General features: G+C 35.0%; 1 protein-coding gene across 5 annotated transcripts in view; it reads right to left on the reverse strand.

Moving 5' to 3' along the window:
- Positions 1-26178, reverse strand: part of LOC128216639 (uncharacterized) — a 57439-nt gene extending 31261 nt beyond the window's left edge. Inside the window, exons 1-2 of one of the 5 annotated variants that reach the window (XM_052923251.1) lie at positions 25964-26178; positions 300-2372 (exon numbers count right to left, since the gene is read on the reverse strand). In XM_052923251.1, coding sequence (XP_052779211.1) covers positions 300-2358 — 2059 coding nt within the window. In that variant the 5' untranslated portion in view covers positions 2359-2372; positions 25964-26178. Of the gene's footprint in view, positions 1-299; positions 2373-4689; positions 4789-6178; positions 6316-9590; positions 9788-25963 lie in introns of those variants that run through there. The other 4 variants (XM_052923255.1, XM_052923253.1, XM_052923254.1 and 1 more) reach the window with 4 other exon arrangements.
- Between the last annotated feature and the right edge of the window lie 1745 nt (positions 26179-27923).

A 27923-nucleotide genomic window follows, 5' to 3' on the forward strand; every position in this document is an offset into this window, starting at 1 on the left:
CATGATAAATACAAAACCTGTCTATGATCTTTAGGAATCTCCTGCTTGAATAAGCAGATTTGCTTAAAATTTGGAATGTCAACAATATTTTCAGGAGCATAGATACTTGAACTTCTTTTCCTTCATGAAAAGAGGTATGAGGTTGTAAAAACTCAGAGGGCATCTTAATCAAGGATAGGAATAAACAAATATACATTTAATTTGGTTCAACATGATTGTACTAAAAAGCAAATATATGCAAAAACAATAAATTAATTTTATTTATTTTAAGAAACGCCTGTATATGTTTATCAACTCACCGACATTTTCAGTTTCTTTGTTTTCACCTTCAGCATTTTCTCCCTTTTCAGTCTCAACATTTGCATTGGTTGCTTCCGCTGTTTTCTCATCCGCTTTTTGCTCTTCAACAACTTTTTCCTTATACACAAGGTCAATCTCGAAAGGCTCTTTCGGATATTTTGCATGCCAATATTTCCTAGACTTCTCTAAGGCTTTAGTTCTATCCTTTTCACTCAATAATTTATGGTCAACTAATAATCCAACTTGTGCTCTGCTATCTGCCTCATAAGCCACAGGGGCTAGCATATGACAATGCCATACCCACTCTATATCCCAAGGGGCGGTTAAACATTCTTTCTTATGCTCAGCAGCAAGTGGAAGCCAAAATGCTTCATACCTCCGTATCGCTTTCTTAAAAAGCCACTCTTCATATAATCCAGGGTTATTATTCACCGTTTTCAAGAAATGCAACTGCTTAATAGATCCTTCGATCAGATCTGTACCAAACTTAATCTTATTCTTAAAATTTTTCTTATTAATTTTCTGCGAGACCTGAGGACTAGATATCTGTTCCCCCTCAGCTATTTCTCCAACAGACGTTGTAGAAGGACTACCAGGTGGACTAGCAGGAGGGCTTACATCCTCTTCAGGTTCCATATGTACTTGTGGAGCAACAACAGCAACTGGTTGAGATGGTGGAGGTACAATCTCTTGCTGAACTTGTTGTGGCTCCTGGTTCACAGGAGCCAGTGGTTTCGGTAGTGGTTCTGCTTCTTGTTCTTGCTTCTGGGCTTCTGGTTGTGGAAGAACAACGGCTACATTTTGATTCATGGGTGTTGGTGACTCAAGGGATTGACTAGAATCCTTGCTAGGGGAAGACCCACCACTGACCCGCCTTAAAGGAATGCTTTCATCCAAAGGTGGTGGAGGAGCGGGGGTCTCGTCTACAAGAGGTGGTGGTGGAGGTGGTGGAGTTTCCTCCACCTCTTCTTCAGCAGGTTTGTTATCAACAACAATGGCGGGTTCAGAGAATCCCATTTGTGGCTGTGTTTGTTCAGGCTCAGGTTCTGGAACATCTTCAACTGGTACAGTCTCTTCTACCTGAGATGGTACCTCTTCCTCTTTTACTTGCTTTGGTTGTACAGGAACTTCAGGTTTTGGTTCTACCGACATTTCATTTTGTTCTGATATCTCATTTGTTTGTACATCTTCTTCAACAGCTGTTTCCTCTTGCTCATCTGGCAGTGAAATCTGTGGAATAATTGTTTCAGGTTCAGATACAGATTCAACTGGTTCAGCAGGTTCTACTTCAGGTTCTTTTTGTTCTGGAACAGTCCTTTCCACTGTTAGTGGCACTGGTGGTGCAGCTTCTCCAAATTCTATCAACTGACCGTCACTCTGAAGATCTTCTTCACCAGTCTGCTTTTGTGTATTTACCACATTGACATATGACTCTTCTTCCAAACCACCATCAGACACAAGTTCCTCTTCAGAAAAATCTTCGACAATCCTTGGGGGCAGCTCAAGAATATTGTCAACACTTTCTTTATCCTCAATAGCATCTTCATTATCACTTACATTCATTAGTTCATCATTATTATCCATACACTGGTCATCAACTTCTTCTGGGTCAACACTAGACTCAAATGCGGGATTTGCATTGGTATCCACTACAGGGTCAACGCTAGATTCCAAATTTTGGTCAACACTAGAATCAATTCCCTCTTCTTGTGGATCAGCCATTGGAGGAGGGGGTGGTAGTTCAGGAACTATTTCGGGTACTTCTTCAGGGGGTGGGGGAAGATCATCCCCACCCATTAAATCCACATCACCGTCATCAGCACAGTTTATATCAGGTTCATTCTCACAATCACCATTAACTGGCACTTCACTAATATCCTCCTCAACGTGATCACCATTTAATCCATTATTTTCTACTCCGTTTGACATCTCCATAACTGGCTTACTCACTCCATTTGTTAAGTCAGAATCAAGAGGCTCAATGTCAGCATTGCCATTAACAACTGGTATATCCTTAGTTACAGGTATTGGATCAAGGGCTTGGTCTGTTTCACTCATCTTGTGCTTTTATTCTGAAATTATTTCAAAATTTCACTTAAAATCATTGCCATTGTATAGCCAGTATGGAAATTATCTGTCACAGAAAATTATTATGAATTATTATCTCTAACACAATATTATACTATGGATACTTTCTGTTACATTAAATTATTTTTTATATTACGTATGGATATTGTCTGTAACACAAAATTATATTATGGATTTAATCTGTAACACAAAATTATATTATGGATTTAATCTGTAACACAAAATTATATTATGGATTTAATCTGTAACACAAAATTATATTATGGATTTAATCTGTAACACAAAATTATATTATGGATTTAATCTGTAACACAAAATTATATTATGGATTTAATCTGTAACACAAAATTATATTATGGATTTAATCTGTAACACAAAATTATATTATGGATTTAATCTGTAACACAAAATTATATTATGGATTTAATCTGTAACACAAAATTATATTATGGATTTAATCTGTAACACAAAATTATATTATGGATTTAATCTGTAACACAAAATTATATTATGGGTATACTATCTGTTAGACAAAATTATATTATGGATTTAATCTGTTACATAAAATTTAATTGTATTTCTGATATTATCTTTCCCATAAAACAGGAATCTTGATTTGAACAAAATGGAAATCATGCACAGCAGTTAACTATGAATAACCCTACAAGAATTGATGAAACTGGTCCATTACTGTTAGAATCCATAATTGGGGCAATTTTTGTAAGCAGGAAATTGACAGGAACACGTAAATACTTAAATGCTTAATGCAGAATGCTAAAACACTGATTACAACTCCTTCTTAGAGAATCAATGGGCATTTTAAGGGCTTGTATTTTGTTATCAGGGCTCATATTCCAGTTATCTCCTGACAGAACTATCTGTCAGTTCCACAATCAATTAATGGAAAAATCAATAAGAATGACAGTGATGTAATTAGGAGCAGGCATCTCATATAGGGAATACAACATTGGACCACAGTTAATAATTGGACTATTTGTTGTTTCCACAAAAAAACACCCAAATGTTTTAACGCCTTATCTTTGGTCACATTTCCATCATTTTGTTTTTCATTACGAAATTCACATATTATTAAATATACTCTTTATTTCCACCCTAAAGAGATCTATATGTTAACATTTTAAAGCTGCACTCACACAGATTAAACTTTTTGAAAACTTTTTATTTCTTGTCTTGGAACAAGTTATTTTTTGCGAAAATCCATGGAAACCAGCTATATAAGACTGCTGACAAAAAAATTGATGGCAGATTTTTATATTTCAGTTCAAAAATTGATGTTTTATGCATTTTTCTTAAACCATTTAAGTAACCGTTTAAGCCATAAAACATTATTTTTTGAACTGAAATATGCATATCTACGATCTGATTTTTTGTCAGCAATCTTATATCACGGTTATATCATTGGTTTGCAGATATTTACGCAAATATTTGCTCTTTCCAAAACAAACAATAAAAAAGTTGTAAAAATGGTATATCTGTGAGAGTGCAGCTTTAAGTTGATCATATACAATCCATACATCAATACAAACATTAGGTACACAAATTAAAGCAATCAATTCATTATCATGTTATAATTGGTAAACATGTTTGTGGTGAAATACTGAGTGACAAAGAGCTTTATCTTGTCATGGACATAAGTCTGCAAATGATCATGCGACTGAAATAACAAGTAGCGTTATTGGAAGCAGTAATGTACAAATGTGTGAATGTTCCATGCAGTCATTGAGTGATTCTGTTTTCTTCGTAATAAGTAATACATTTTCACAAGGTTTTGTTTATGAATAATTTAATCATGGTTTGCCTTTTTATTCATTGTATTTTTTGTACTACATTTTGCAACATATGAATAAAAACACATTTTTGTAATAAACCCCGGAAATAATTAATCAAAAATGTGTTATAAAAAATGTTATTCCCCTCATAAAATAGGCAACTAATTAATGGAATATTAGTTTATGTTTTCAGGAAAAAAAGCACATTCCAAATGAATATTTAATGACTAATAAACAATTATAAATCCATCACAATTTTCATTGGCAGTAAAATAGATAATTTTACATGTTTTCAGAATAAAACTGTATCACAACACGTCATAGCCATTCATTTGTTAAGTTTCCAGATCCTCATTCAAGTTTTGATTCATTATTCTATTTAATATTTATGAAATACTTAATATTTACAACTTTTTCCATAATCACAATGACCACAAGGAATATAATAAATTGCCGTTTTGAAAAACCCTTCCATCACAACAAAAAATGAGAGAGAGAAAACCTCACAAACCAGTAAAATTTTATTCCTGTAGTGTAAGGAGTTCAAATTTCTCTTGAAAATTAACAAAAATTAACACACACTTTAAAACCAATCCCTATAACATGTCTGGTTCCCCTTGGAGCATGAAATACCGAGATTCTTCTGACATTTGGGCACCTTATCACACAAATCATTTTTCAGCATCTCAGCGTCTGTTAGGCCAAACAAAAGCTATGTGGGTTTTTTTGGAATATTACAACTTTCCCTTAAATTTTCATAAGTGCTTATTTGAGCCTCCTTAAAAGTCCATAAATTATTTGGAAATAGGACATTTTAGCAATCAATTGATATATTTGTTATTTAAAGACTTAAGCTTATTACATTGATAGAAAGAAGTCAGTATGGCGGCGCCTAAAAACCAACATGTGTTTCAGCCAGAGTGATGGGCCTTGCTTCACATGTATATGAGTATTTTCTCGGGCAACATGTGTACCAAGTTTCATTTAAGTACCTTGAATGATTTGAGTTATGGGTTAGGTTTATGTTGAACAAAGGCAACACCATCAATACCAAGACTATCACATAATAAACCTTTTTTTCTTAGCAAAACAGATAAACTGTTGTTGAATATGTGCTTGTCTATTAGTTTGTTAAAAATATATCTAAAGACATTTAATGCTTTCAGTAAGTACTTAACTTACAAATTCTCATAAAATTTATGTAAAAACATGTAACATTATAAAACATTATATCACTGCAGAATTACGAATCTATAATAGTGAATAATATCAGACTTTGGTGCATTAATAAGTCATGTAACATATTATTACGAACACACAAATTGTATATATGCCATGTGATCCATGGACCTGGTTTATAAGTCTAAGATATATGATTTTAACTATAGAGACAATCGGTGAGTACCAAACTTGTGCATGTACCATTTATCCCATATGTCACTAATAACCAAACATTTACAAACATAAGGCCTCTAGAAGTGAGTTGGGATCACCAAAAGGCACAAATAGGTCCCATCAGGGCCACAGCAGGGGGGCAGATCATATAGCCATGATTTGCTGATAAGATAGAATTGGCTCCTGTTGCCATGGAAATGGAGCACTTTGACAGAAAGTGCTTTGGCTTATCATGCTGTTATCAAAAGCATGTCAGAAGCCATGATGTTTTCAAATACCCTTGTTGAAATACTCAACAACTCTCAAAACAGGCCATTATTTTTTCATCATCATTATCAGTGATATTATGCATAATAATGGTAAATCTTTGTCAAAATATGAAAATGGCACAATTAAAATATTTTTGCATCATTAAAACATGTTTTATAATTGTTGTAGTATTGATAATAAAATAGCAAACTATGATTAATTAAAACCTATCAGATTTAAAAGAAATGTACTGTATTTTCGACAATATTTAAACTCAAAAACGTTTCCCCGGAAAAGACTGCTTTTGTACAAATAATTTTAGCCCAAGATTTCAAAGCATTTGCACAGCAACATACCATCTTCCTTATAAAATCCACTTTTGAAACTATGCACATGTAACAATAATGTACCAATTAAAAAAAGTATCAAATATCCTTTATGATGCTTAAATCCACACAAATATCCAAAATAATTACACTTTGTTGGCATTAAGCAACCCAGGACCTAAGAGTTAGTGCCAGGCTCCTCAAATTCAACAGACATCCCGACTGGCACAATTTTCCAGTAGCTTGAGGATATTGGAAAACATGGTCTGGAAATCCTTGTATGAGAACCTTGTTCAATGATATAATGGGGTTATATTGAAGGGACTCGCACAGGTTTTTGTAAAATTCACTTTTTCGTATGACAAAATTAAGTGTGGCAAATTATTAGAAGTTTTAAACTTAAATACTATAAGCTGGAACTCTTCAGCAAATGTTGATATTTGCTTAAACATTGTTTTTGGAGACCATAAGAGAGCGATTTGTTGTTGCGTAATTGGTTGATTGACATTATCATGTGATGTTATCAATGTATTGTTAAAAGGTCAAAATATCCATCACTTTTGAGTAAGTCCTGGTGTCCTAGTGATTAAAGGGTATGTTTTCTAAATTTTTCTTCATCACCGTTAAAACAAAAATACTTTTTATACTATATTTGTTTGTTTTTCTGCAATGTTGATACCACAGAGTAAAATAATGATAAAATATATGCTTTCAGATGCATTACTGGGAAAGGTAATTTATGGTCCAAAAAAATGAGCAAGTCCCTTTAAGTACATTGATGGAACACAGAAACATTTCACTCAGCTTGTGTAATGACAAAGACAGACTCAACTTTTCACAGTACATGCAGTTTAACAAAATTGGTGATCATTCCTTTTAGTATTTATTTTTCAATATATTTCACAGAATATAAAGCCTATCCATAATATAAATAATAATGTAACGGTCCGTTTTAGGCGGTGGATGTGCATTCATAGTATAACATTCTGTTATAGACAGAATTATGTTCATAGTACGTATGTTTACTTGGTTGGTAATATGCAAAAAAGAAAAGCCTGGGCGCCGTGTGGATTAAGAATTTACTGTATATATAAAGACCAGTGGACCCCTTCAGGGTCGAACATGCTTTTCTCTGAAGGGATCTTTAAATGCGTCTTTGACGTGGCACTTTACAATACTAGAAAAAGGTTACCAGGTAACTGTTTTTATTCACTTATTTACATGACTGAACAAAAGCAAACAATAGGATAATCCAATATATTCACTTTTAAGCCTTTTTAGACAACCAATTATTCCTTACTCAAATAATTCTGGGCCTACTTCAATAAAGATTGTAAGGCTGAACATTGTAAATTCTCAGGCAATTTTTTTTATAAATATAAAAGGACATTTATTACATAGATCTGCCTGTATGATTAGCATTTCTCTATAAGAAGTGTATTAAGGCTTAATTATGACTACCGGGGTAGGATATTTTATTAAAAAGAATCCCCTGGTTCAAACCATATGGCCATAGGTAAATTCTTCAAATATCTTTACAAAAACATGAGTATGCTATTGAATTTGCAGTGTAAGAAAGTAAAAAAGGCAAAATAATTATTTCCTCATTAATTTTCCATTTAACCTTCCAGACATAATCAACCAACCCATGATTTAGAATATGCCAGTCTGATAATTTCTCAGCATCCAGAATCAATATGGGAGAATCCTAATGGAGCAATATAGGAGCTCATGGTTCCAAAAGTTCCTATTTGATCTTTCCAGTTGATGTGTAATAGTTTCTAGTCAAACTGTATAAAGTATGTACATAAGTTCACACTATGAATGTTTGAAGCAGCGTTGTCCAGCATTTGGAAAGACTAAGAAACGAGCCCAAACGTTGGCAAAATTACCTTCGCAAGTAGGATTCTTTACAGTTACCACTATACACATTTTTCATCCAGCGCACATCAACTTTTACTAACGTTTTACCGCATTTGACTGATTTTGCTAGTGATTGGTAGCATTTGCCAGCGTTGTATATATATATATATATATATATTTTCTATTAGTGTTGGCAAACTTATGCAGATATGGTGTATGTGCAGCTGTCGCCAACTTAGTTCAACTGAGATGAACTCAGTACAGGGTTAGCTGAAGTTACCGTACTATTGGTGACGTCTATAAGAAGTAGCTTAAACCGTTTAAGGATCCGTTGTCCAAAGTTACACGTTCGCTGTGGAAAGTTCGCCTACGCTAGCCCCTTTCATTACCATTGCATTCATTTTGTTACATACCCAATGCACAAGTCTTCGGCTAAGATTACAACCGCCAGCCAGCATCTCAGTCACCTGATTTGCCAAAGGTGTCCAACTTAGGCAAACTTTGTACGACTTTATGAAGCGTTCAAGAAGGCTTACAAATGGAGCACAACATACACAAGGTTTATTTCCAAATGTCAACAAAGTTTTTATGTATTTAAATTTTTCAACAAACACAATGTTCGATAGCGTACGCCAAGGAACATCAACTTTTATAAACTTTTAACAACTTTTACTAGCACAGCTGGACGTTTGCCCAAACATCCTTAAACGTCTGTCCGAACATCATAGTGTGAACCCAATTTTACTAGGATGACTAAAATCGATGTTTGACCAATTGACCTTTTCATTAAAAACTGAAATTTGACCAATTAAATTTTAGGTTAAAAAGCTATATTTGACCAATTGACTTTGAGATTATATATATAATATAATAATTTCACTTAGAAACTTCATAGAATGAGGAGCATACGGATCACAACAAAACAAAGCATTACAAAAATAACAGTATTTCATTCCTGCTTAAAGCAAAACTTAGACAGTATTGTGGCAAAATAGTCCCTGCATTTTCTCACAACAAGAATTCATTCTCTCAAAGAAAGTTTCTTAAAATCCCCATTAGATTAGAAGACAGACTTATCTTGTACATTTCAAGCCTTCAGTTTTCCAGGAAAGCTCAGACAGTCAGTTACATAATATGTGTGTAAAATCAATCAATTCTAGATATACTGATAATACATTGTATTTTGTGGATTTTTGCCAGCTATTGCAAAAATTTGATACCGCTTCAAAAGGAACCTAACTAAACAAAGAAAAAATCCATTCACAAAAAAAAATAATGTAAAGAAAAACATTAATTGAACATAATTGATTTATTGCTTTAGTTTGCTGAAAAACACAAATATCTTCGTTTAATTCTAAACGTGATTACTTTTAATTTGTAAAATGAAGATAACAGAGTAAATGGCTGTGAAGAAAATCCCCCCCCCCCCAAAAAAAAGATTAATTTAAAATAAAAAATCCCTTTTTAAACATTATCACAGAAATAAGAAGCAACAATGATGAAACTGTATAACAGTTTACAAATTTGTTCTCATTTTATTGCATAATAAAAAAAAAAATATTTAAAAACTCCTATTTACCATTATTACTTCCATTCTTTCCTTTATGAAAGTCATCCTTAAAGAGTCACATATAAAATAACGATTTCTGACTCAGTATTCAGTAAATTATGCACTTCAAACTATACTTTACCATATAAGTGAAAAATGTTCCAACTCAAGAGAAGCTGACAGCATTTATGGCAGGGCTGAACATTTATATCCTTTTTAAGTAGTTCTCAAGCATGAAAACAAAGAAGTAACACTTGAAACAATGCTAATCCTTAACTGTTTTGCCAAGAGGGAAACAATTTACGAAACTCCTTAACAAGCATCTTTATCATACTCAGTATTAAAGTGTTCAAACAGTAAAATTATTCATTTTTTTCCTACTTTTTCATTATTTCCGAATAAGGAAATTCTTGTAAAAAATTGAGTTTAACATTAAGACGAGGATGCTCCTGATATTATCAAGGAGATGTCAGGAGTTTTTTTCTTTTTCAGTGAACAACAAAGGCTATATTCAGGTTCATTTATTTGATAAATAAATTCTTAGTATAACTCTTTTTTATAGGAGAACACCACCCGCACCCTTGCCATTTTAACAAGGCAGATAAACCATGCCGGCCCCTCCATCTTCCTAAGGTTTTTAAAAGGGTGGGCAAATTAGTAAAAGATTTAAATAAATGTCTAAGAAATCTCAATACCAGAATGTATTGAAAATAACACTATGTGCCTTTGCCAGTGGATGGTTGCATAAACATCTGACCCCTTTGCATTCCCTTTGAGGAAGGATATGAATGTCAAAGGGAACATATATCCCCACCCATGTGTGGGGTTCCCATCTGTGTGGTTCCCACCCATTTGTGGGGTTCCCATCTGTGTGTGGGGTTCTCACCCGTGTGTGTGGTTCCCACCTGTGTGTGGGGTTCCCACCCGTGTGTGAGGTTCACACCCGTGTGTGGGGTTCCCACCTGTGTGGGGGGTTCACACTCATGTGGGGTTCCCATCTGTGTGTGGGGTTTCCACCCATGTGTGGGGTTCCCACCCGTGTGTGGAGTTCCCACCTGTGTGTGTGGTTCCCATCTGTGTGTGGGGTTCCCACCCGTGTGTGTGGTTCCCACCTGTGTGTGGGGTTCCCACCCGTGTGTGAGGTTCACACCCATGTGGGGTTCCCACCCGTGTGGGGTGCCCTTGCATGTTTGGGCGTTGCCACCCATGTGTGGGGTATCCACGACAGAAGTGAAACATTGAAACCAAAGACGTAATCTCTAAAGTAAAAAAAACTTGGTACTTGGTCAACACCCTTTCAGCAACCATCAATATGGGCTTTTAAGGGTCATATTAACTTTAATACACTTCCTAGGAAGTGATCAGTAAACAAACAAAAGAAATATATATATATTCCTGAGTTTCCTACACTGCTGGAGATCATCAACATTACACCTGACATTCAGAACAGTGGCTTCCCTGATTGTGACAGGAGCAAAAACAATCTGGCAACATTTATTACTGCAGTGACAAAACATATTTTGATGTATGGTTTGCAAAAACATCTGTCTTAACTGCTTGTTTTTCAAAGTAAAAGAGGGATGTTTCTGACACCTGGAATTGTGTGCTTGAGTTCAAAGTAAAAGCGAGTCATTTCTTACATCCAGAATGGTGTGCTTGTGTTCTAAGTAAAAGCGGGTCATTTCAACGTAAAAGCAGGTAATTTCAAAGTAAAAGCAGGTCATTTCTTACATCCAGAATGGTGTGCTTGTGTTCAAAGTAAAGCGGGTCATTCCTTACATTAAGAATTGTGTGCTTGTGTTCAAAGTAAAAGCGGGTCACTTCAAAGTAAAAGCGGGTCATTTTAAAGTAAAAGCTGTCATTTCTTACATCCAGAATGGTGTGCTTGTGTTCAAAGTAAAGCAGGTCATTTCTTACATCCAGAATGGTGTGCTTGTGTTCTATGTAAAAGCGGGTCATTTCAAAGTAAAAGCCAATCATTTCTTACATCCAGAATGGTGTGCTTGTGTTCTAAGTAAAAGCGGGTCATTTCAACGTAAAAGCAGGTAATTTCAAAGTAAAAGCAGGTCATTTCTTACATCCAGAATGGTGTGCTTGTGTTCAAAGTAAAGCGGGTCATTCCTTACATTAAGAATTGTGTGCTTGTGTTCAAAGTAAAAGCGGGTCACTTCAAAGTAAAAGCGGGTCATTTTAAAGTAAAAGCTGTCATTTCTTACATCCAGAATGGTGTGCTTGTGTTCAAAGTAAAGCAGGTCATTTCTTACATCCAGAATGGTGTGCTTGTGTTCTATGTAAAAGCGGGTCATTTCAAAGTAAAAGCCAATCATTTCTTACATCCAGAATTGTGTGCTTGTGTTCAAAGTAAAGCAGGTCATTTCTTACATCCAGAATGGTGTGCTTGTGTTCTATGTAAAAGCAGGTCATTTCTTACATCCAGAATGGTGTGCTTGTGTTCAAGGTAAAAGCCTGTCATTTCTTACATCCAGAATGGTGTGCTTGTGCTCAAAGTAAAAGCCTGTCATTTCTTACATCCAAAATGGTGTGCTTGTGTTCTAAGTAAAAGCGGGTCATTTCAAAGTAAAATCGGGTCATTTCTTACATCCAGAATGATGTGCTTGTGTTTTAAGTAAAAGCGGGTCATTTCAAAGTAAAAGCGGGTCATTTTTTACATCCAGAATGGTGTGCTTGTGTTCAGAGTAAAAGCGGGTCATTTCTTACGACCAGAATTGTGTGCTTGTGTACAAAGTAAAAGAGGCTTGTTTTTTTACATCCAGAGTGGTGAGCTGGCATAGTAATGGAGGGCCATTTCTTTCACCCAGAATTGTGTGATTGTGTTCAAAGTAAAAGAGGCTTGTTTTTTTACATTCAGAGTGGTGAGCTGGCGTAGTAAGAGAGGGTCAATTCTTACACCCAGAATCATGTGCTTGTGTTCAAAGTAAAACCTTATTGTTTTTTACACCCAGAATTGAGTTTGTTTAAAGTAAAAGTCGGTCTCTTCTTGAAACCGGGTTATGTGTTTGTTTTTAAAGTAAGAAAAGGTTGTTTCTTACACTAAATGGTATGCTGGTGTTGAAAGTATAAACGGGTCGTTTCTTAAACTCAGAATGGTTTGCTTGAGTTAAAAGTAAATGCAGGTCGCTTCTGAGGACCCGCATTGTTTGTTTCAAACATTATATATTTTACAACGATTGTGAAGAAAGCTATGATAGCTTATACTAAGTCACTCTTGTTGGCATGGTGTTGCACATTTAAGAGTGTGATCTTTGTTGTGGGGGAAACCAGAGTACCTGGAGAAAACCCACTTGTCCAGTTGGTCACCCACTAATCTCACATGCGCCCATGCCGGGAATCGAACCCGGGTCGCCTTGAAGAGAATTAAGCGAGTGCGCTAACCACTGCGCTAACCGGACCCTGATTGTGTGCTTGTGTTCAAAGTAAAAGCGGGTTGTTTTTTACATCCACAGTGGTCAGCTGGTGTTCAAAGTAAAAGAGGGTCATTTAACTTTAAGCCGGCATTTAAATTGGTCTTAATACAAGTGTGCGTATTGTCAACATGTGTACTAAGTCTAATGCAAATATTATCTTGAACTTTTTTTAATTACGCCCTAAGCAAAAGTTTACGCATGACAGCTCTGACGACAATGACACCAAGGCTATTACAAGACTTCAACATTTTTTTTCTACAACAGAGACAGGTTTAAAATCAACAACCAACCAAGTGCAAGACTTTATACCTTACCCCACCCCACCCAAGACTACATCAACTAGGCGATGACAATACCTAGAATCTTAGATTCGCCATGGAAGAGTAGACAAGCTAAAGGAAATCAACAACCAACTAAATGGGCACATGACATCAAACCCAGACAGAATCTATATTGTTAGAATTCAACAGGCTCCAAGGAATGACCATTAAGATAATACAGGGTGCTATAAACATAGATAACCAATATGTAAGATATTACAGGGAAAGGTTCTTGTTACAGAAATTATTCATCAACTTTTATAACAGTCTCAATGACCAAGGATGGAATAGATTAGGAAACTCTGAGCCATCTGGGACAAAAATGGCAATATAAAATGGCTTTAGTTACATTACTTTTATAGTTGGGGTGTGAGGTTTAGCTATTTATTTATATTTACTCAGTTTTCTTAATATTTCAAGTTGCAAAATAGGAGTATTTTAGCACTTTAATGAGCATTCCCACAACGCTATAAACCATAGGTTTATAGATCATGGCGTACCATCCCACATGCTTGTGTGCTGAGGCACCCTGCATGCGACCCCCTCCCCCTGACCATCCATAAACAATTTGTGAAAAAAAAAATGAATTGACAATAACACACCTTTCGGACTACAAAAGGCCAAAAATAATTGGGAAAGACAACCCCACTTAGCAAATATAAATTCGATATTGTTTGGTTTACGAGGAGGGCGGCACAACACCTTGCAGATAAAGCCTCTATTGTCTCAACAAAACCTTTCTGAACCATGATTAATAAACAAGGCATTGAGGGCATAAAAAATATTACAACTGATAAGCCTGAAACTGGCTTTGTTCAGGTACATATACACCAGACTGCAAACAGTGCAGACAAATCAGTATGGTGAAGCACCAAATCATGAACCTGATAAAAACTCAAGTGCACCTCACTTAATTTGCTAGAAATTTAAGCAAGAATACAGGTAAATTAGCCAAAGTGCTTCCAATGTTTCCTGATAAATGCAAAATAGCAGAAAATCATGACTGGTGGTAAACAAAGCATGATAATTAATTGCACTGGAGCTTAGCTTGAAACAAAAAGAGAACAGTGATTCATTCAATCCTTAGAAATGTCGAAGTCAACTTATTTCATTTCAATTTAAGGGATCACCTCAAAACAAAGTTGAAGCCTAATTGGCAACAACAATAGTGCTTTCAACAAGAGAGCCAACTGTTACAAAAATGTTCTGTCCTAATTTAAGGATACCAAGTTTGATAATTTTTAAGTGGTTTAACATTATTAAGTCAAATTTAAAACAGTTTTTGCCAATTTAAGGACTTAATTAAGGCTTCACCCCCACGCCACAGGTGAAACAATAATACAAGTACTACCCGATTTAAAAAACAACAACGGACACATAAAAACCAATATTAATCATTTAAGTATCATTTTCAAGATGTTATAAAAAGTAATATTGAGGTAATCATTTACATTCTGCTTTTTCCTGGCAATAAAGTGGTACCAAAAGAAAAGGTTTGAATCATAAACAATCCAACAGCTCACGCAGCCATGAAGATAATTAATCAGTCAAATCTCTGACATAAACAACAGGCAGCTTTACTTATCAGACATTCACCTTCTTTCATTTAGGTTATAAACCTTTACACATTTTATTTTTTATACAGAAGAGATATAAAATCAAATGCTACATGATCACCACAAGTGGATGCGTCCGCTCGTTTGTTGACACTGTTGTTGTTTCTTCAGTCATAAAGGGCCATAACTCAACAATGAGTATTGTGCCTTGCTATAAATTTGCATATTGTTACTAGATACATGTGTACCAAGTTTCATTGAAATGTCTTGAATTAATGTTATCAAAATTCAGTTACGAGTTATAAACAAGGTTTATATATAGCTTTTGCATGATGACGTTCTTGCTTCAAACAATTACGACACGTTAAAAGTATTCCACCAAAAAAGAAAAAAAGAAAATGCTTGCAACAAAATAAAATCTATCCATGGCACTGCTAATATATGTGTAACACTAGTTAGAAATCCATGGAATTTCTTCATATAAACAAAAAACACACAGTAAAAACTATAGTTTCGATAACCTTACCCGTTCTCCTTCAAAAACGTTTCACACTAACATGTTCCTTTTGTCAGACAGTTTATAATTTAATAATTCAATTAAAATCCTTACCAAAATGTATTAAGAAAACATTTTCCACACACACCCGCACAAATGACTCAAAAGAAATATTGAAAATCTGTAGCCAAATAATATTAGTTCATTTTTTAACACAAATATTGAGAAAATATTATTAGGAAGCCCTCTGAATTATTCAGTCAATTACCACTAAGGCAAAAACATGAAAACATGTGCCATCCAACACAAATGGCAAGAAATATGAGTAATGAAAATCTTCAGCCAGAAGGCTTATCAGTCAGGCTATCACAGGTTACTTGACTCATGAACTGGTCACTCCCAAGACACCATGTATGACTCAAACTGGTTCTGACAGCTCTATCTAGCCCTGAAAATAACCTCATTATCAAATTTCTCATGAGTATTATTAGCCATGGAAACCTCTGAAGTTATTTGCAGAGGGAAGAGAAAAACAACAGTGAAGTGACCTCTTGCCCTGTAATTTAATTTTACAGATACAAAGTCAGTTGAATCATATTGATGTTTATGACATTAAATGTTAATGAAAGGTTTGAAATTCTTAAAATGAAGCCTAGCTTTTTAAAACAAAACTTGTCTAGGACATCCTCTTTGTGTATCTTTTCTGGTTAGATAATGGTGTAACAACCCTGCCCCCTTTGATACTGAATGCTCTTTAATTTTCTTACCAATTTCTGTGTAACAAGTATAAGATTAAGTACTTTGTGAATCTGCATACTAAGTAGTGTCAATTTCTACATACTGTGTACCAGCCTCTTGAGACCGGAGTTATGCACTCCTTAAAAGACCACAACTGAAAACAGCATACAACAAGAGTGCTAATTATCGCAAAATAGTCTGTCATATTTTTAGGTCACTAAGTTTGGTGATAAGTGGTTGTATGTTTAGTCAAATATGTAGAGCGGACACTGCAAATGCAGTTTAAGCAAATTCAAGGGTCATAACTCTGGAGTGGCAGAGGCGGCTTGGCTCGTTACTGAACTTAATAATCCAAGATATAATGCTATGGTATAAGCTGTCCTGTTCTATGAAGGTTTAGTAGTTTTTATTGAATATTCACATATCACATTGGTGTCTACTAAATTGTCTTCAGCTGTGAGTAGAAAACAGTTTATGTTAGCCTGTTGTTATTGTTGTTTTTTGCCAAAAAGGTAACTCAACTTATTATTAAGAGTTATGGGCCTTGCTACACATGGCGTATGTGTACAGCGTTGCTCACAAGATCATGTATACTTAGTCTCATCGTCTAAATAACTTTACAGTTTCTGAATTGTGACATATTAAGGTTCAAATTTTTACCAGCAGATGTAGACATCACAACACCAAGGCCTTTTACAACACCTTGACTGTTTCCTCGAAAAAACAAGCAAGCTTATAATAAGACAAATGAACTTCAAAATGATCAATCTCTAGAGATCATTAAATTGCATTTTAAACATCCAATATGGCCATTATTTTCTTGAAAATGAACACACAAAAAAAAGCTGCAACATTGGTGGTCACATGCACTGACAGCACAGCATGCACAGCTTGCTTACTTCACAAACCTCAAGTGTACATGAGAAGGCCCTTCTCCCAGAGGAGATCCCTTTTTATTAGCACCTTCCAAGACCTGTCAACAACAAAAATGGAAGCCGCATGAAAGCTGCATGCCAAAAACCGCATGCCACAGGCAAGCGTGCAGCATGTCATGAGAGCCTTTATTGATTGCCTCTGTCATGCTATCAGCCCCTTCATCAGCAGATAACCCCGGGCCTTTTTTTCTAGATCTGGGGTATCAATTACACTTATACAAAGTGTTTCCATTAATGTTGTTTATTTTCCAGGATGCTCACAAGTAGTGATGCTGAATTTCTTTTGAGGATTTAATAATGAACTGTTTTTAGCCATTGTGGCAGTTACATCAGTTAATTATGATGGTGATTTTTTATGTATAGTTATATACATAAAATATACTGTCATCTATAAACTTTAAGATAGGCATTTAATTATATAATACAAGAGCATCATGAAATGCTTTATCAAAAGAAAATTAATTAATTTATTTAGGAAGATAATTTTCTCGTACATTCATGTATTTTTTGTTGAGACTTAGTCAATTAGTGGTTTAATGTCTGCTCAATGTCATCTTTGGGCTTTTTTTGTAGACTTAATATTTGAAAACATAAATAAATTATACAGTATAGATTAAGTTGGCTAACAACGATTCTTTTGAAATACATTTGCTCAAGTTTCTCAAACAAGCTAACAAATTTATATCAGATTATTTCATATATTTTTCTGTATAATTGCTATTTTCTGATTCAATTTGAAAGAGTTTGTGCAAAATTTGTTTAAGAAGATATTGAAATAAAAACACTCCAATAACAATGTCAAGGACAGCATAAGGCCCATGAGTGAGATGACACCTTTCAAACTTCATTAAAAATTCATTAAACAGACCAACAGATGTCACTTTGACATTTTCCGCCTCATTACACTTCAAATGGGACAAAGGAATAAACAACTAGTGAGGGTGGGAGCCAAATGGTTCTAAGCGCCATTCACTTAAGAAGCAGATAAAACATATTCCTATTTTACCCTTAATTATTAAATTCATGAATATTGCTGCAAGGCAAAATGACTTCTGCAGATGCACATGTAAGATCACTGTAGTGTATGAATTACACAATAAAGGCATAACTAATTTATCACCACACACAAGATCATGGAGTTGGTACATTCTTGTTTTTAATAAGTTACCCTTGACATGCTTTAAAATGCTCAATAATCATTACATTAGCACAAGTCCCAACAGACTTCCAGCAACATTTCATAGAAGAGAATGTACCCATGATGTCCTCTAAAGAACAATAAAATTGTCACTTCATACAGCATAGACAGACAATAATGACCTAGTTCAATTATGACATTGTTATTAGTGATCAAGTTTTTATTTCAAAATGTCCTTTTGACAATAACATAGATGATGAATACCATTTGATGAATCTGACTGATTATTCATGCTCCTAGTGTCAGACAAACCAATGTTGTTGTTTTTATAATGTTCTATGTTTTAGAACGTTTCCATTTGGTTTATACACATACAGTACCATAATTACAAAAAAATACTGCCTTTACGTAGATAGAGAAGTCGAAATTTGGGAAACATATTAAAGGGGCTGTACTCTGTCTGATGAAATAGCGAAAAAAAGAAGAAAACTGTCGAAAACTGATATAAACTTGGCATCGATGTGTACAATGCATTGAAACTTACTAACTGAAGTACCACATAGTTTACAATTTATTTAAGTTTAGCAGTTATTTCGTATTTTTCCATTAAACAAGATTACTGGATATGTCTACCAGGTAAAATCCATTCCTTATGTGTGATTGGCTAGTCGGTGTTATCACGTAATATTACTGAGGTAGGTGTATAGCTTAATTATGTCACCCGATTAGAGTAAGCTGTGGCTCAGTGGATACGACGCTGGTCTGCAGTTTTGGCGACACGGGTTCGAACCCGATCTCCGACACAATTTTTTTTTACATTTTGGTACTTTTTTTACAATTATGATATAAAAGCATAACACATTCTATTAGATAATTGTCCTGAGATTCGTTACAGAAAAAAACTTTTTTTGGTGCAAATCTGGTGTACAGTCCCTTTAAAACACCAAAACTGCCCATCCTCTCTTCTTTTTCTTAATCTGGATTGAAAAACCTAGAAATGTTTTATTTTCCTTCAACAAATTTCTGTACAAGACTGATACCAAACATTTCATATTGAATTTGTGAATGCTCCCGAAAAATATGTTTATTAACTTCTTTGTAAAGCTATGGCCAATAACTGACCATTCAAAGGGGCTTATCAGACCTTATCATGTGTGACAAAAACAGGAAAACATGGTATATTTCCAGCTAATTCCTCTGATAGGCCCTTGAAATCCCACCTCTGTGAGATGGCACAGATTCATTTATAATCACTACCAGTAGGGGGTGAGGAAAGCTTAGTCTAGTAATCTTGTGAGTTACCATGCAGGTAATTGCACAGGTTGAAGGATAAATTGCAGCAGACTTCTTGCTGTGATTCTGAAGATGATATGTGCACAATGTTTAGACTGGCAACAGCCATTAATATGGTTTATTTACATCATTATGTGTATTTCTTACACTGTGTTTGAAAATTGTTTTGAAATCTTTTTACATGGTTGAATAGTTATCGAGTGGTCACAAAAATGGCCATATGACCTTTGACCCCAAATCAGTTTGACCTTAATCTTGAAGGAATGTGTATGCATGTCAACTCATGTGACTTCTAACGTTTGACCCTTAAGTTACATACCTTGACCTTGAAGCTCCTTGGCTGAAACATGTGCTCTTCATGTCAGCTTGACATGGTAAACATTTATGCCATCTATGCCAACGTTTGAATTGTACCAACATATAATTACCAATGAACTTATATTAACCCACCAGTTAAGCCTTGACATTGAAGCCATGGCAGTGAGACATGTTCTCTCCTTTTTGGCAGTAAAGCAGACACCAGCAGGTTTCTTTTTCAGCAATTATCATACCTATATCAAATGCCAGGATTAGCTGGAATACTCATCAACTCTTAGAACTGTCTGACTTTTTCTAATGCAAGCAGGGGTCCCTCTTTCCTTCCATGCATTTACTTCAGATGGAATCAATAGGAATCAAATTAAAATAAATTATGGCCTCTGAATCCTGAAGCATTCACTTTATTAAGTAGAAAAGCAGATCACTGACTGTTAAGAGAACTTCAATTATCAAAGCTGTGTTATAGGGACCCTTTAATAAATTAATTCAAAACAGAACTTTGCTGCACATGCATTTTCACATACATGTATATTAGGGATTAATGAGTGTGTGGTCGGGCAAGGGGAAGAGGAGCATACAGCTAGCGTACACAACCCCATCCCCCCACCCCTTGAACTGCCCAAGTAAACATTTCTTGTTAATGTGGAAGAGAAAAAAATACACCAAAATGCATTATTTGAATCTTAAGTAAGCCAACTTTTTCTTGGGGGGAGAACCCCAAATCGCTTTTGAAATGTTTCTGGGGAAGGTGGCACATGCCCCCAAGGTAACTCAGGTGGGCCCCAAAAGTGTTTTCTTCTAATGCCCAAAACAATTCAGTTATATATTATACCTTATCAAATTTGCAACATTTCATACACCTTTTAAGTCATTTTCTCATGTAATCTTCATCCGAAATCAGGCCCGATGGCGCCCAAACAAACTGACACATCAACGTGCAATGACATTTTTATTTACCTCCCGGTACAATGAGTTCTTAAAAAAGCAGCAATCAGACAGACATAAAATGCAAAGCATAACAATCTGATGGATACATCATGTGTTTTTCCTTTGTACCGTAAACTTGAGAATAAAGAGGGTTTTTTTCCAACAAATTACTGTATTACATCTTTGGAATAAAGCGTAGAAGAAGAAACATGTATACATGTGTCTAAAATGTGAAAATGAGGCCGTTAGGCATTATTTGTACGCAGAGAAAGGCAGTTTTTGTATTCAAGGCATGGCAGAATTCATAGATGAAACAAAGCAGTGTTTAAACTCAAAGTAAGGTGGATTCATGCTCCAGCCAAAGCAAGAATAGTACTCAAAGTAAGGCCGTTTTGTACTCAAAGTAAGGCCGTTTTGTACTCAAGGCAGGGCAGTATTTGTACAAAAAACATCAAAAGGCAGTTTTTTATTCTTATTACAAGGCAGTATTCGTACATTTGTATTCAAAACAAAGCACTAAACATTATACTCATTTATACTGAAAGATGGACAGTAATTGAACGCAAAATAGGTCAGTATTTGCACTCAAAGCAAGGTAACATTTGTGTTAAAACTTATGCAGTATGTGTACTTGTAAGTTTGGCAGTATTTTCACTCAAAGCACTGTGTACTCAAAGCAAGGAAGTATGATTACTCAAAGCAAAGCAGTATGTGTACTCAAAGCAAGGTAATATGTTTACTCAAAGCAAGGAAGTATGTCTACTCAAAGCAAGCAAGTTTGTCTACTCAAAGCAAGCAAGTTTGTCTACTCAAAGCAAGCAAGTTTGTCTACTCAAAGCAAGGCAATATGTGTACTTGTTGGGATTTTGGCGCGACGTAATGCTATGTACAAGAGTGAAGTAATGCGCGAAATATATTGATACTTACGTAACGTAACTTCCTGTGTGTTGTTATTGTATGTATGACTTCAATAAAGGAGACGAACCTACACGACGTGTTTTACAGTGAACATCCCAAACATTTTGGTGCTGTGACCAGGATATATCATGAATTTACGGGAGCTCATAGCGCTGAGAGACAGCCACAGAGAATTCATAGAAGATCATTTTGTACAGCTTGAAACCATAAAGGAGAGTTATGAATTAAATGACATTGAATTTATTGTCTTTTCGATTGATAGAATTATAAATGCAATGAAAATTCTTCACGATAAAATTGTATCACATAGAGATGTTGACAACACTACATGTTAGATGAAAGAGACGAACGCGTATAATTTACGTTTGAAACTTTGACTGCAGAGGGAGAAAAGGCACTTAGCAATGGTAACATCAGTTATCCCTTCCATTGTGTCCGCCGCTGTAATCCCTGATGTTTCAGGAGCACCATCTGACGAAGCTACCTCCGCCACTACAACTACACCTCCCGCCGAAGCGACTTCCACCGTCAGAATAAGGAAACAAAAACCAGTCATCTAGACCAGAACAGCGGATCATCGAGTCATTGCAACAAGTCATCACACCTTCATACTACCATAAATTGCGGAAACTGTCCCTTCCGTCTTTCAACGGCAAACTTGTAATGTGGCAAACATTTTGGGATTCATTCGAGTCAACCATTCAGGGAAATCCTACGTTATCCGACATGCACAAATTTGGTATTTAAAATCTTTGCTAGAAGGAGATGAAGCAAAAACAATTGAAGGTTTCACATTAACCAATGCTAACTATAGGCAAGCTCTGAATTTGTTGAACGAACATTTTGGACAAAAGCACAAAATTTCAACTGCATACATGCAGACACTTCTACAGTTGCCTTCACCATCCAACAACATTAGAGAGCTCCGTGATTTCTATGATCGACTAGAAAATTCGATCAGAGGTCTCGAGTCGTTAGGTGAAGACAGTTATGGAAACTTGCTGATTCCCATAATCCTTGAGAGGCTTCCACAGGAAATGAGGCGTCACATAGCCAGAGAACATGGAACCGGAAGTTGGACAGTGTCTGAACTTCTCGTAGCAATAAACAAAGAACAAGAGATTATGGAGACTGGTCAGACACAGGAACAACTTACCTTCCAACCAACTGCCGCATTACTTACAAGTGCCCATAAATCGTCTGACCGTGACATGTTTGGCCATCAGAATCCATCACAAAATGATTCGTTAAGAAGACAATGTGTATACTGCGCAATGTCGCATAATGGAGAATGTCAGAACAATTATGGGGATATTATACAGGACAGGAAAACAGAGGTTTCATCAAACAACTGCCAGTGGTACCCACCACCAGAGGATCCGCAGAGGGGACATTGTGATTTTCCAAGATGATTTCAAACCTAGATTGCAGTGGAACCTTGCAGTTGTAGACAAACTAATTAATTACCGTAATGACGTTTTTAAGAATTATACCTACTTGAAGTAGTGGACGCTTAATAGACTTTATGGGAATATACCTTAAAACCATTTGTGGCCGGGAGAATGTTGGTATTTGACGTAATGCGATGTACGAGAGTGACGTAATGCGCGAAATGTATTGATACTTGCGTAACGTTACTTCTTGTGTGTCGTTATTGTATGTATGACTTTTAATAAAGGAAACAAACCTACACAACATGTTTTACATTGATCACCCCAAACAGTACTCAAAGCAGAAAAGTATGTGTACTCAAAGCAAGACAGTATATGTGCTCAAGCAAGCCACTGAAAGGAAGGCATTATGTGTACTCAAAGCAAGACATTATGTGTACTCAAAGCAAGGTAGTATGTGTACTCATGCAAGGCACACAAAGCAAGGGAGTATGTGAACTCAAAGTAAGGCAGTATGTGTATTCAAGCAAGGCAGTATGCGTATTCAAGCAAGGTAGTATGTGTATTCAAGCAAGGCAGTATGTGTACTCATGCAAGGCACGCAAAGCAAGGCAGTATGTGTACTCAAGCAAGGCAGTATGTGTATTCAAGCAAGGCAGTATGCGTATTCAAGCAAGGCAGTATGTGTATTCAAGCAAGGCAGTATGTTTACAAAAGCAAGGCAGTATGTGTATTCAAGCAAGGCAGTACATGTATGTGTATTCAAGCAAGGCAGTATGTGTATTCAAGCAAGGCAGTATGTGTATTCAAGCAAGGCAGTATGTTTACAAAAGCAAGGCAGTATGTGTATTCAAGCAAGGCAGTATGTGTACTCAAGCAAGGCACTCAAAGTAAGGCATTATGCGTACTCAAAGCAAGGAAGTATGTGAACTCAAGCAAGGAACGCAAAGCAAGGCAATATGTGAACTCGGAGCAAGGAAGTATGTGTACTCAAAGCAAAGGAGTATGTGTACTCAAAGCAAGGCAGTATGTGTACTCAAAGCAAATGAGTATGTGTACTCAAAGCAAGGCAGTATGTGTACTCAAAGCAAATGAGTATGTGTACTCAAAGCAAGAAAGTATGAGTACTCAAAGCACGGAACATAACATTTGGACCAGAGATGTCGAATTTAACCAAGGAAATATACTATTATATCTATAAATCAGTCCATTATAAAACCATAAACATTGACTATTTACATAATCATGCTGAGAACATAAACTATACATTCCAATGAATTATCTGAAAAAATAATCTTAAAACCAGACTCTGTACCCATTTATAATTTCTCTAAAGATGCCAAGACTTGAATTTTTGCCAGATTATTTGTTTTTATAGGATTTGTAAAGCCTGACTTGATGAAATACATTTTATGTGTCAATCCCATGTTTCTAGAACTGATGATATTGTGAATCATATTTAAGAATTTAAGTAATCATAATAAATACAACAATAAAAGTTCCAGGGAAGATTACTTTGATTATTAGAAATGGATCACTGATAAACATGATCGAGATTATCATAAATAGACGCTTCTGAATTATTTGCAATAGGCATACACTAACACAATTGATAATTCTAATTAATATCAAAATTAATTAAGGTAGTTCTAGTACAGAGCTCCAAATAAGGTTTTGGGTCAAAAAGAATTTTACAAAGAATATGTTACACCCTAAAAAACATTCAGAGATGCTTAATTCAAATACAAGGAGTATTTAGCAAATAAAACATTTCAACACAATTAGTATCCAAAGAAGTGAAGTTTTGTTATTGGTATTATGTATTTTGGTATTATTTTAGGTAGGTGCTTAACTGGATGCCACACAAATGACAGCACCAACTTAGTGTCCTCCCCTTAAAATTGAATATGATCTATTATTGTAAAGGGAAGTAATCACGGCCTTGAATTGTCTACTTTACACTATTCAGAATATAATTGATTTACAATAATCTTACTCGTCAATAAGCAAGACAATTGATAAGGACATTTTGACAAAATCCAATGTATTTTTATACTCAAGATTCACATTTCGTCTAGAATTCTGCTCCTAACTATGGGATATCATGAAAATCTGGAGCAGTATGTTTACGGTTGGTAATTGTTCAAGTAATACATATAAAACAAAGTTATTCCAAGAGAGAAACAGTTAATCTCAGGAATAAGTTCATTTAATTTGTAAAACGTGAGCTATATATTACCAAATTGCTTGTCATTTTAATATTGCTGATTAAGCACTATGTCACAGCCAAAAATATAAATCAAGCCAGTAACATACACTAATAATCAAAATAGAGTGCATTTGCTTCTCTCGTTTGAACTCTAGGTAAGTAGAAATAGAGGGATTTAAGTATTTTGGTGTAGAATATCAAAACCAGGATGACTAACAAATAAATGCTGAAGTAATACTGTTAGCTCAAGTGCCCATACAAAGCCTCCTAATTGATTCCAAATGAAGCCAATTGACCTCTTGTTTAAAGACCATACAGATCATCAATATTGTCTGGATGATAGCCTGTAGTAATTGGCTGAGAATTTCATCAAATACCACTGAATGTTAACTTTGCAGGACAATTCAAGGGGCTTTTTTATACAAAAATTGGGAAAAATATGAAAATATTGTCAAAGTGGTCTGGGGTGGGGGCTAAATTGAAAGACAACTCTATTCCAATGCTTGTATTGGCCAAAGGTGTTTTTCCTTTGTCTTCATGCAAAATTAAATGTACTCCGTCAAAGCTTATAAAAAAATTATAACCTTTTAAAAAAAAAAAATTAAAGTCTGATTCACTCTGAAATGTTCATAGTTGAAATAATTTTCATCATAACTGATTTAAGATATAATTAATAAAAATAAAATAAAGAAAAGTAAAAATATATGTTTGTTTCCTATAAAAACTTTTAATGACTTACCAAGGGGTTAGAACTTTTCCTTTCAGTTAAAAATATCCATCAATTTTTTTTTTAAAGAAACTCACTTTGTGTTTTCATCATGTTATAGACACAACAAAAGTCTACTTGCACATATATATATTGTTGTTGTTTTAGCTAGCTACAACATTTTTTTTACTTGTCATGCAGATTTTCCCCACAAGAATAACAATGAAAAACAAAAAATCTGATTTTATTAAACAAGATTTACAACAGTTTTCTATTTTGTAGATTTCCCAATAAAATGAATACAGACAATCTGGGACTCCAATCATTGGCTGGGAACAGGATGCTTGTGACTCAGCCCCATTATTCTATTGCTGATGTTTACATTTCTCATGTTTGCCAATAATAGTGATCAATAACACAAATTTCTCAGCTGATTTCTCAACCAATGTTACAGATTCTGTTTATGAGCCATCTTTACAAATTGTTTTCACATCTGAACCATGCAGAAAAATGTTACAATTTTTCTCACAAATTTATCTTTGGTATCAATATTTTATTAAACATAAAACTTTCTGTTTTAACATTCAACTTTATGAAAGCTTAGCAATATAATCCATCCAATTTTCATCTAATAAATAATCTATTTACCAACATAAACCTATATTTGTAATAATAAATTCAGTTAATTTCTACTATGTTTAGCTGATTTAAATAGCCAAATATTTCCTTTCATACTTCTTAACAAAATTTGGTCGCATACCCATCATAAAATGCTCATTTTGATTCAGTGATTGTTGTAAAAGTCGGTAAAGCAGTCAGCATCCATTTAACTTAAAATGTTTTAAAATACTAGTTAACATGACACATAATCAATTTTTCTGAATAATGGTTTTCCCCTTCAATAACAGCAGATGTTTTTTCAAGCTTGAATACAAGTAATTTAAATATTTTAAATTATGAAAAAAAAAATTTGAACAAAGCTTTGAGATAGACATGATTGTGCCTTTCATCAAATTTTTACTTATTATTTGATATAAATCCAGCTGAAATATAATACCTTTAGGCTTTAACAGTTTTCGTTTTTGAAATGTTCATATTTTAAACTAGTAACCTTTAAGTGAATTTCAAAACAAACTTTTGCACAAACATATTTTCCTTTTAGACTTATGAATAAATGTGGTGTTTGAATTAGTTGGCAATTATTCAAGTTATTAAAATATTGTTATTCTTGAGTTTATAAAGGTCTGCCTACACCCTCTAATGCATTATGGCTTCAACCTCGTCACACCCCCAAGGTTAAACACCTCCGATTTTGTTCCGACTTATGTTGACTGCATTCTTAGTCAATTTATTAAAAATGAATCCTTTATTTTCTATATTTATGCTCCATAAAGATTCAATGGTAAGAAAACAATTAACATTGTATGCTAGCTGTAATATTGAGTAATTAATTTCAATTACATTAATTTCGTCATTTGTACTACCGTAATGAATGACGTCAATTTTAGTGTAAAGTTTCGCTGTAGGCGGAAGTGCATTTGTAGTTCATTGATGTACTTGATTATATGCAAATTGGCATAACCAGTTCTCTGTGTGGATGGAGAATATACTGTATATAAGACCAGTCAACCCCTTCAGAGTCGAGCATGCTTTTCTCTGAAGGGATCTGTTGCGTCTTTGGCATCAATGCACATAACAAATGGTAGCAGCAGTTGGATGAAGAAAACTGCCAGACCGGCGTTGCATTATTCACGAGTTTCCCAGTCCAAGACTTGGGTTGAGACTTCTCTGAGGGGAAAGTAATGTAACGTTCAGCTGTAGGCGGAAGTGCGTTCGTAGTATGTTGATGTACTTGACTATATGCAAATTAGCATATCCAGGTCTCCATATGGATGGAGAATATACTGTATGTAAGACCAGTCGACCCCTTGAGCAGCTTTTCTCTGAAGGGATCTGTTGCGTCTTTTGCCTCGCACATTACATTAGTATTCAA

This window comes from Mya arenaria, chromosome 14, assembly GCF_026914265.1.
Source record: "Mya arenaria isolate MELC-2E11 chromosome 14, ASM2691426v1".
Taxonomy (NCBI): Eukaryota; Metazoa; Mollusca; class Bivalvia; order Myida; family Myidae; genus Mya; species Mya arenaria.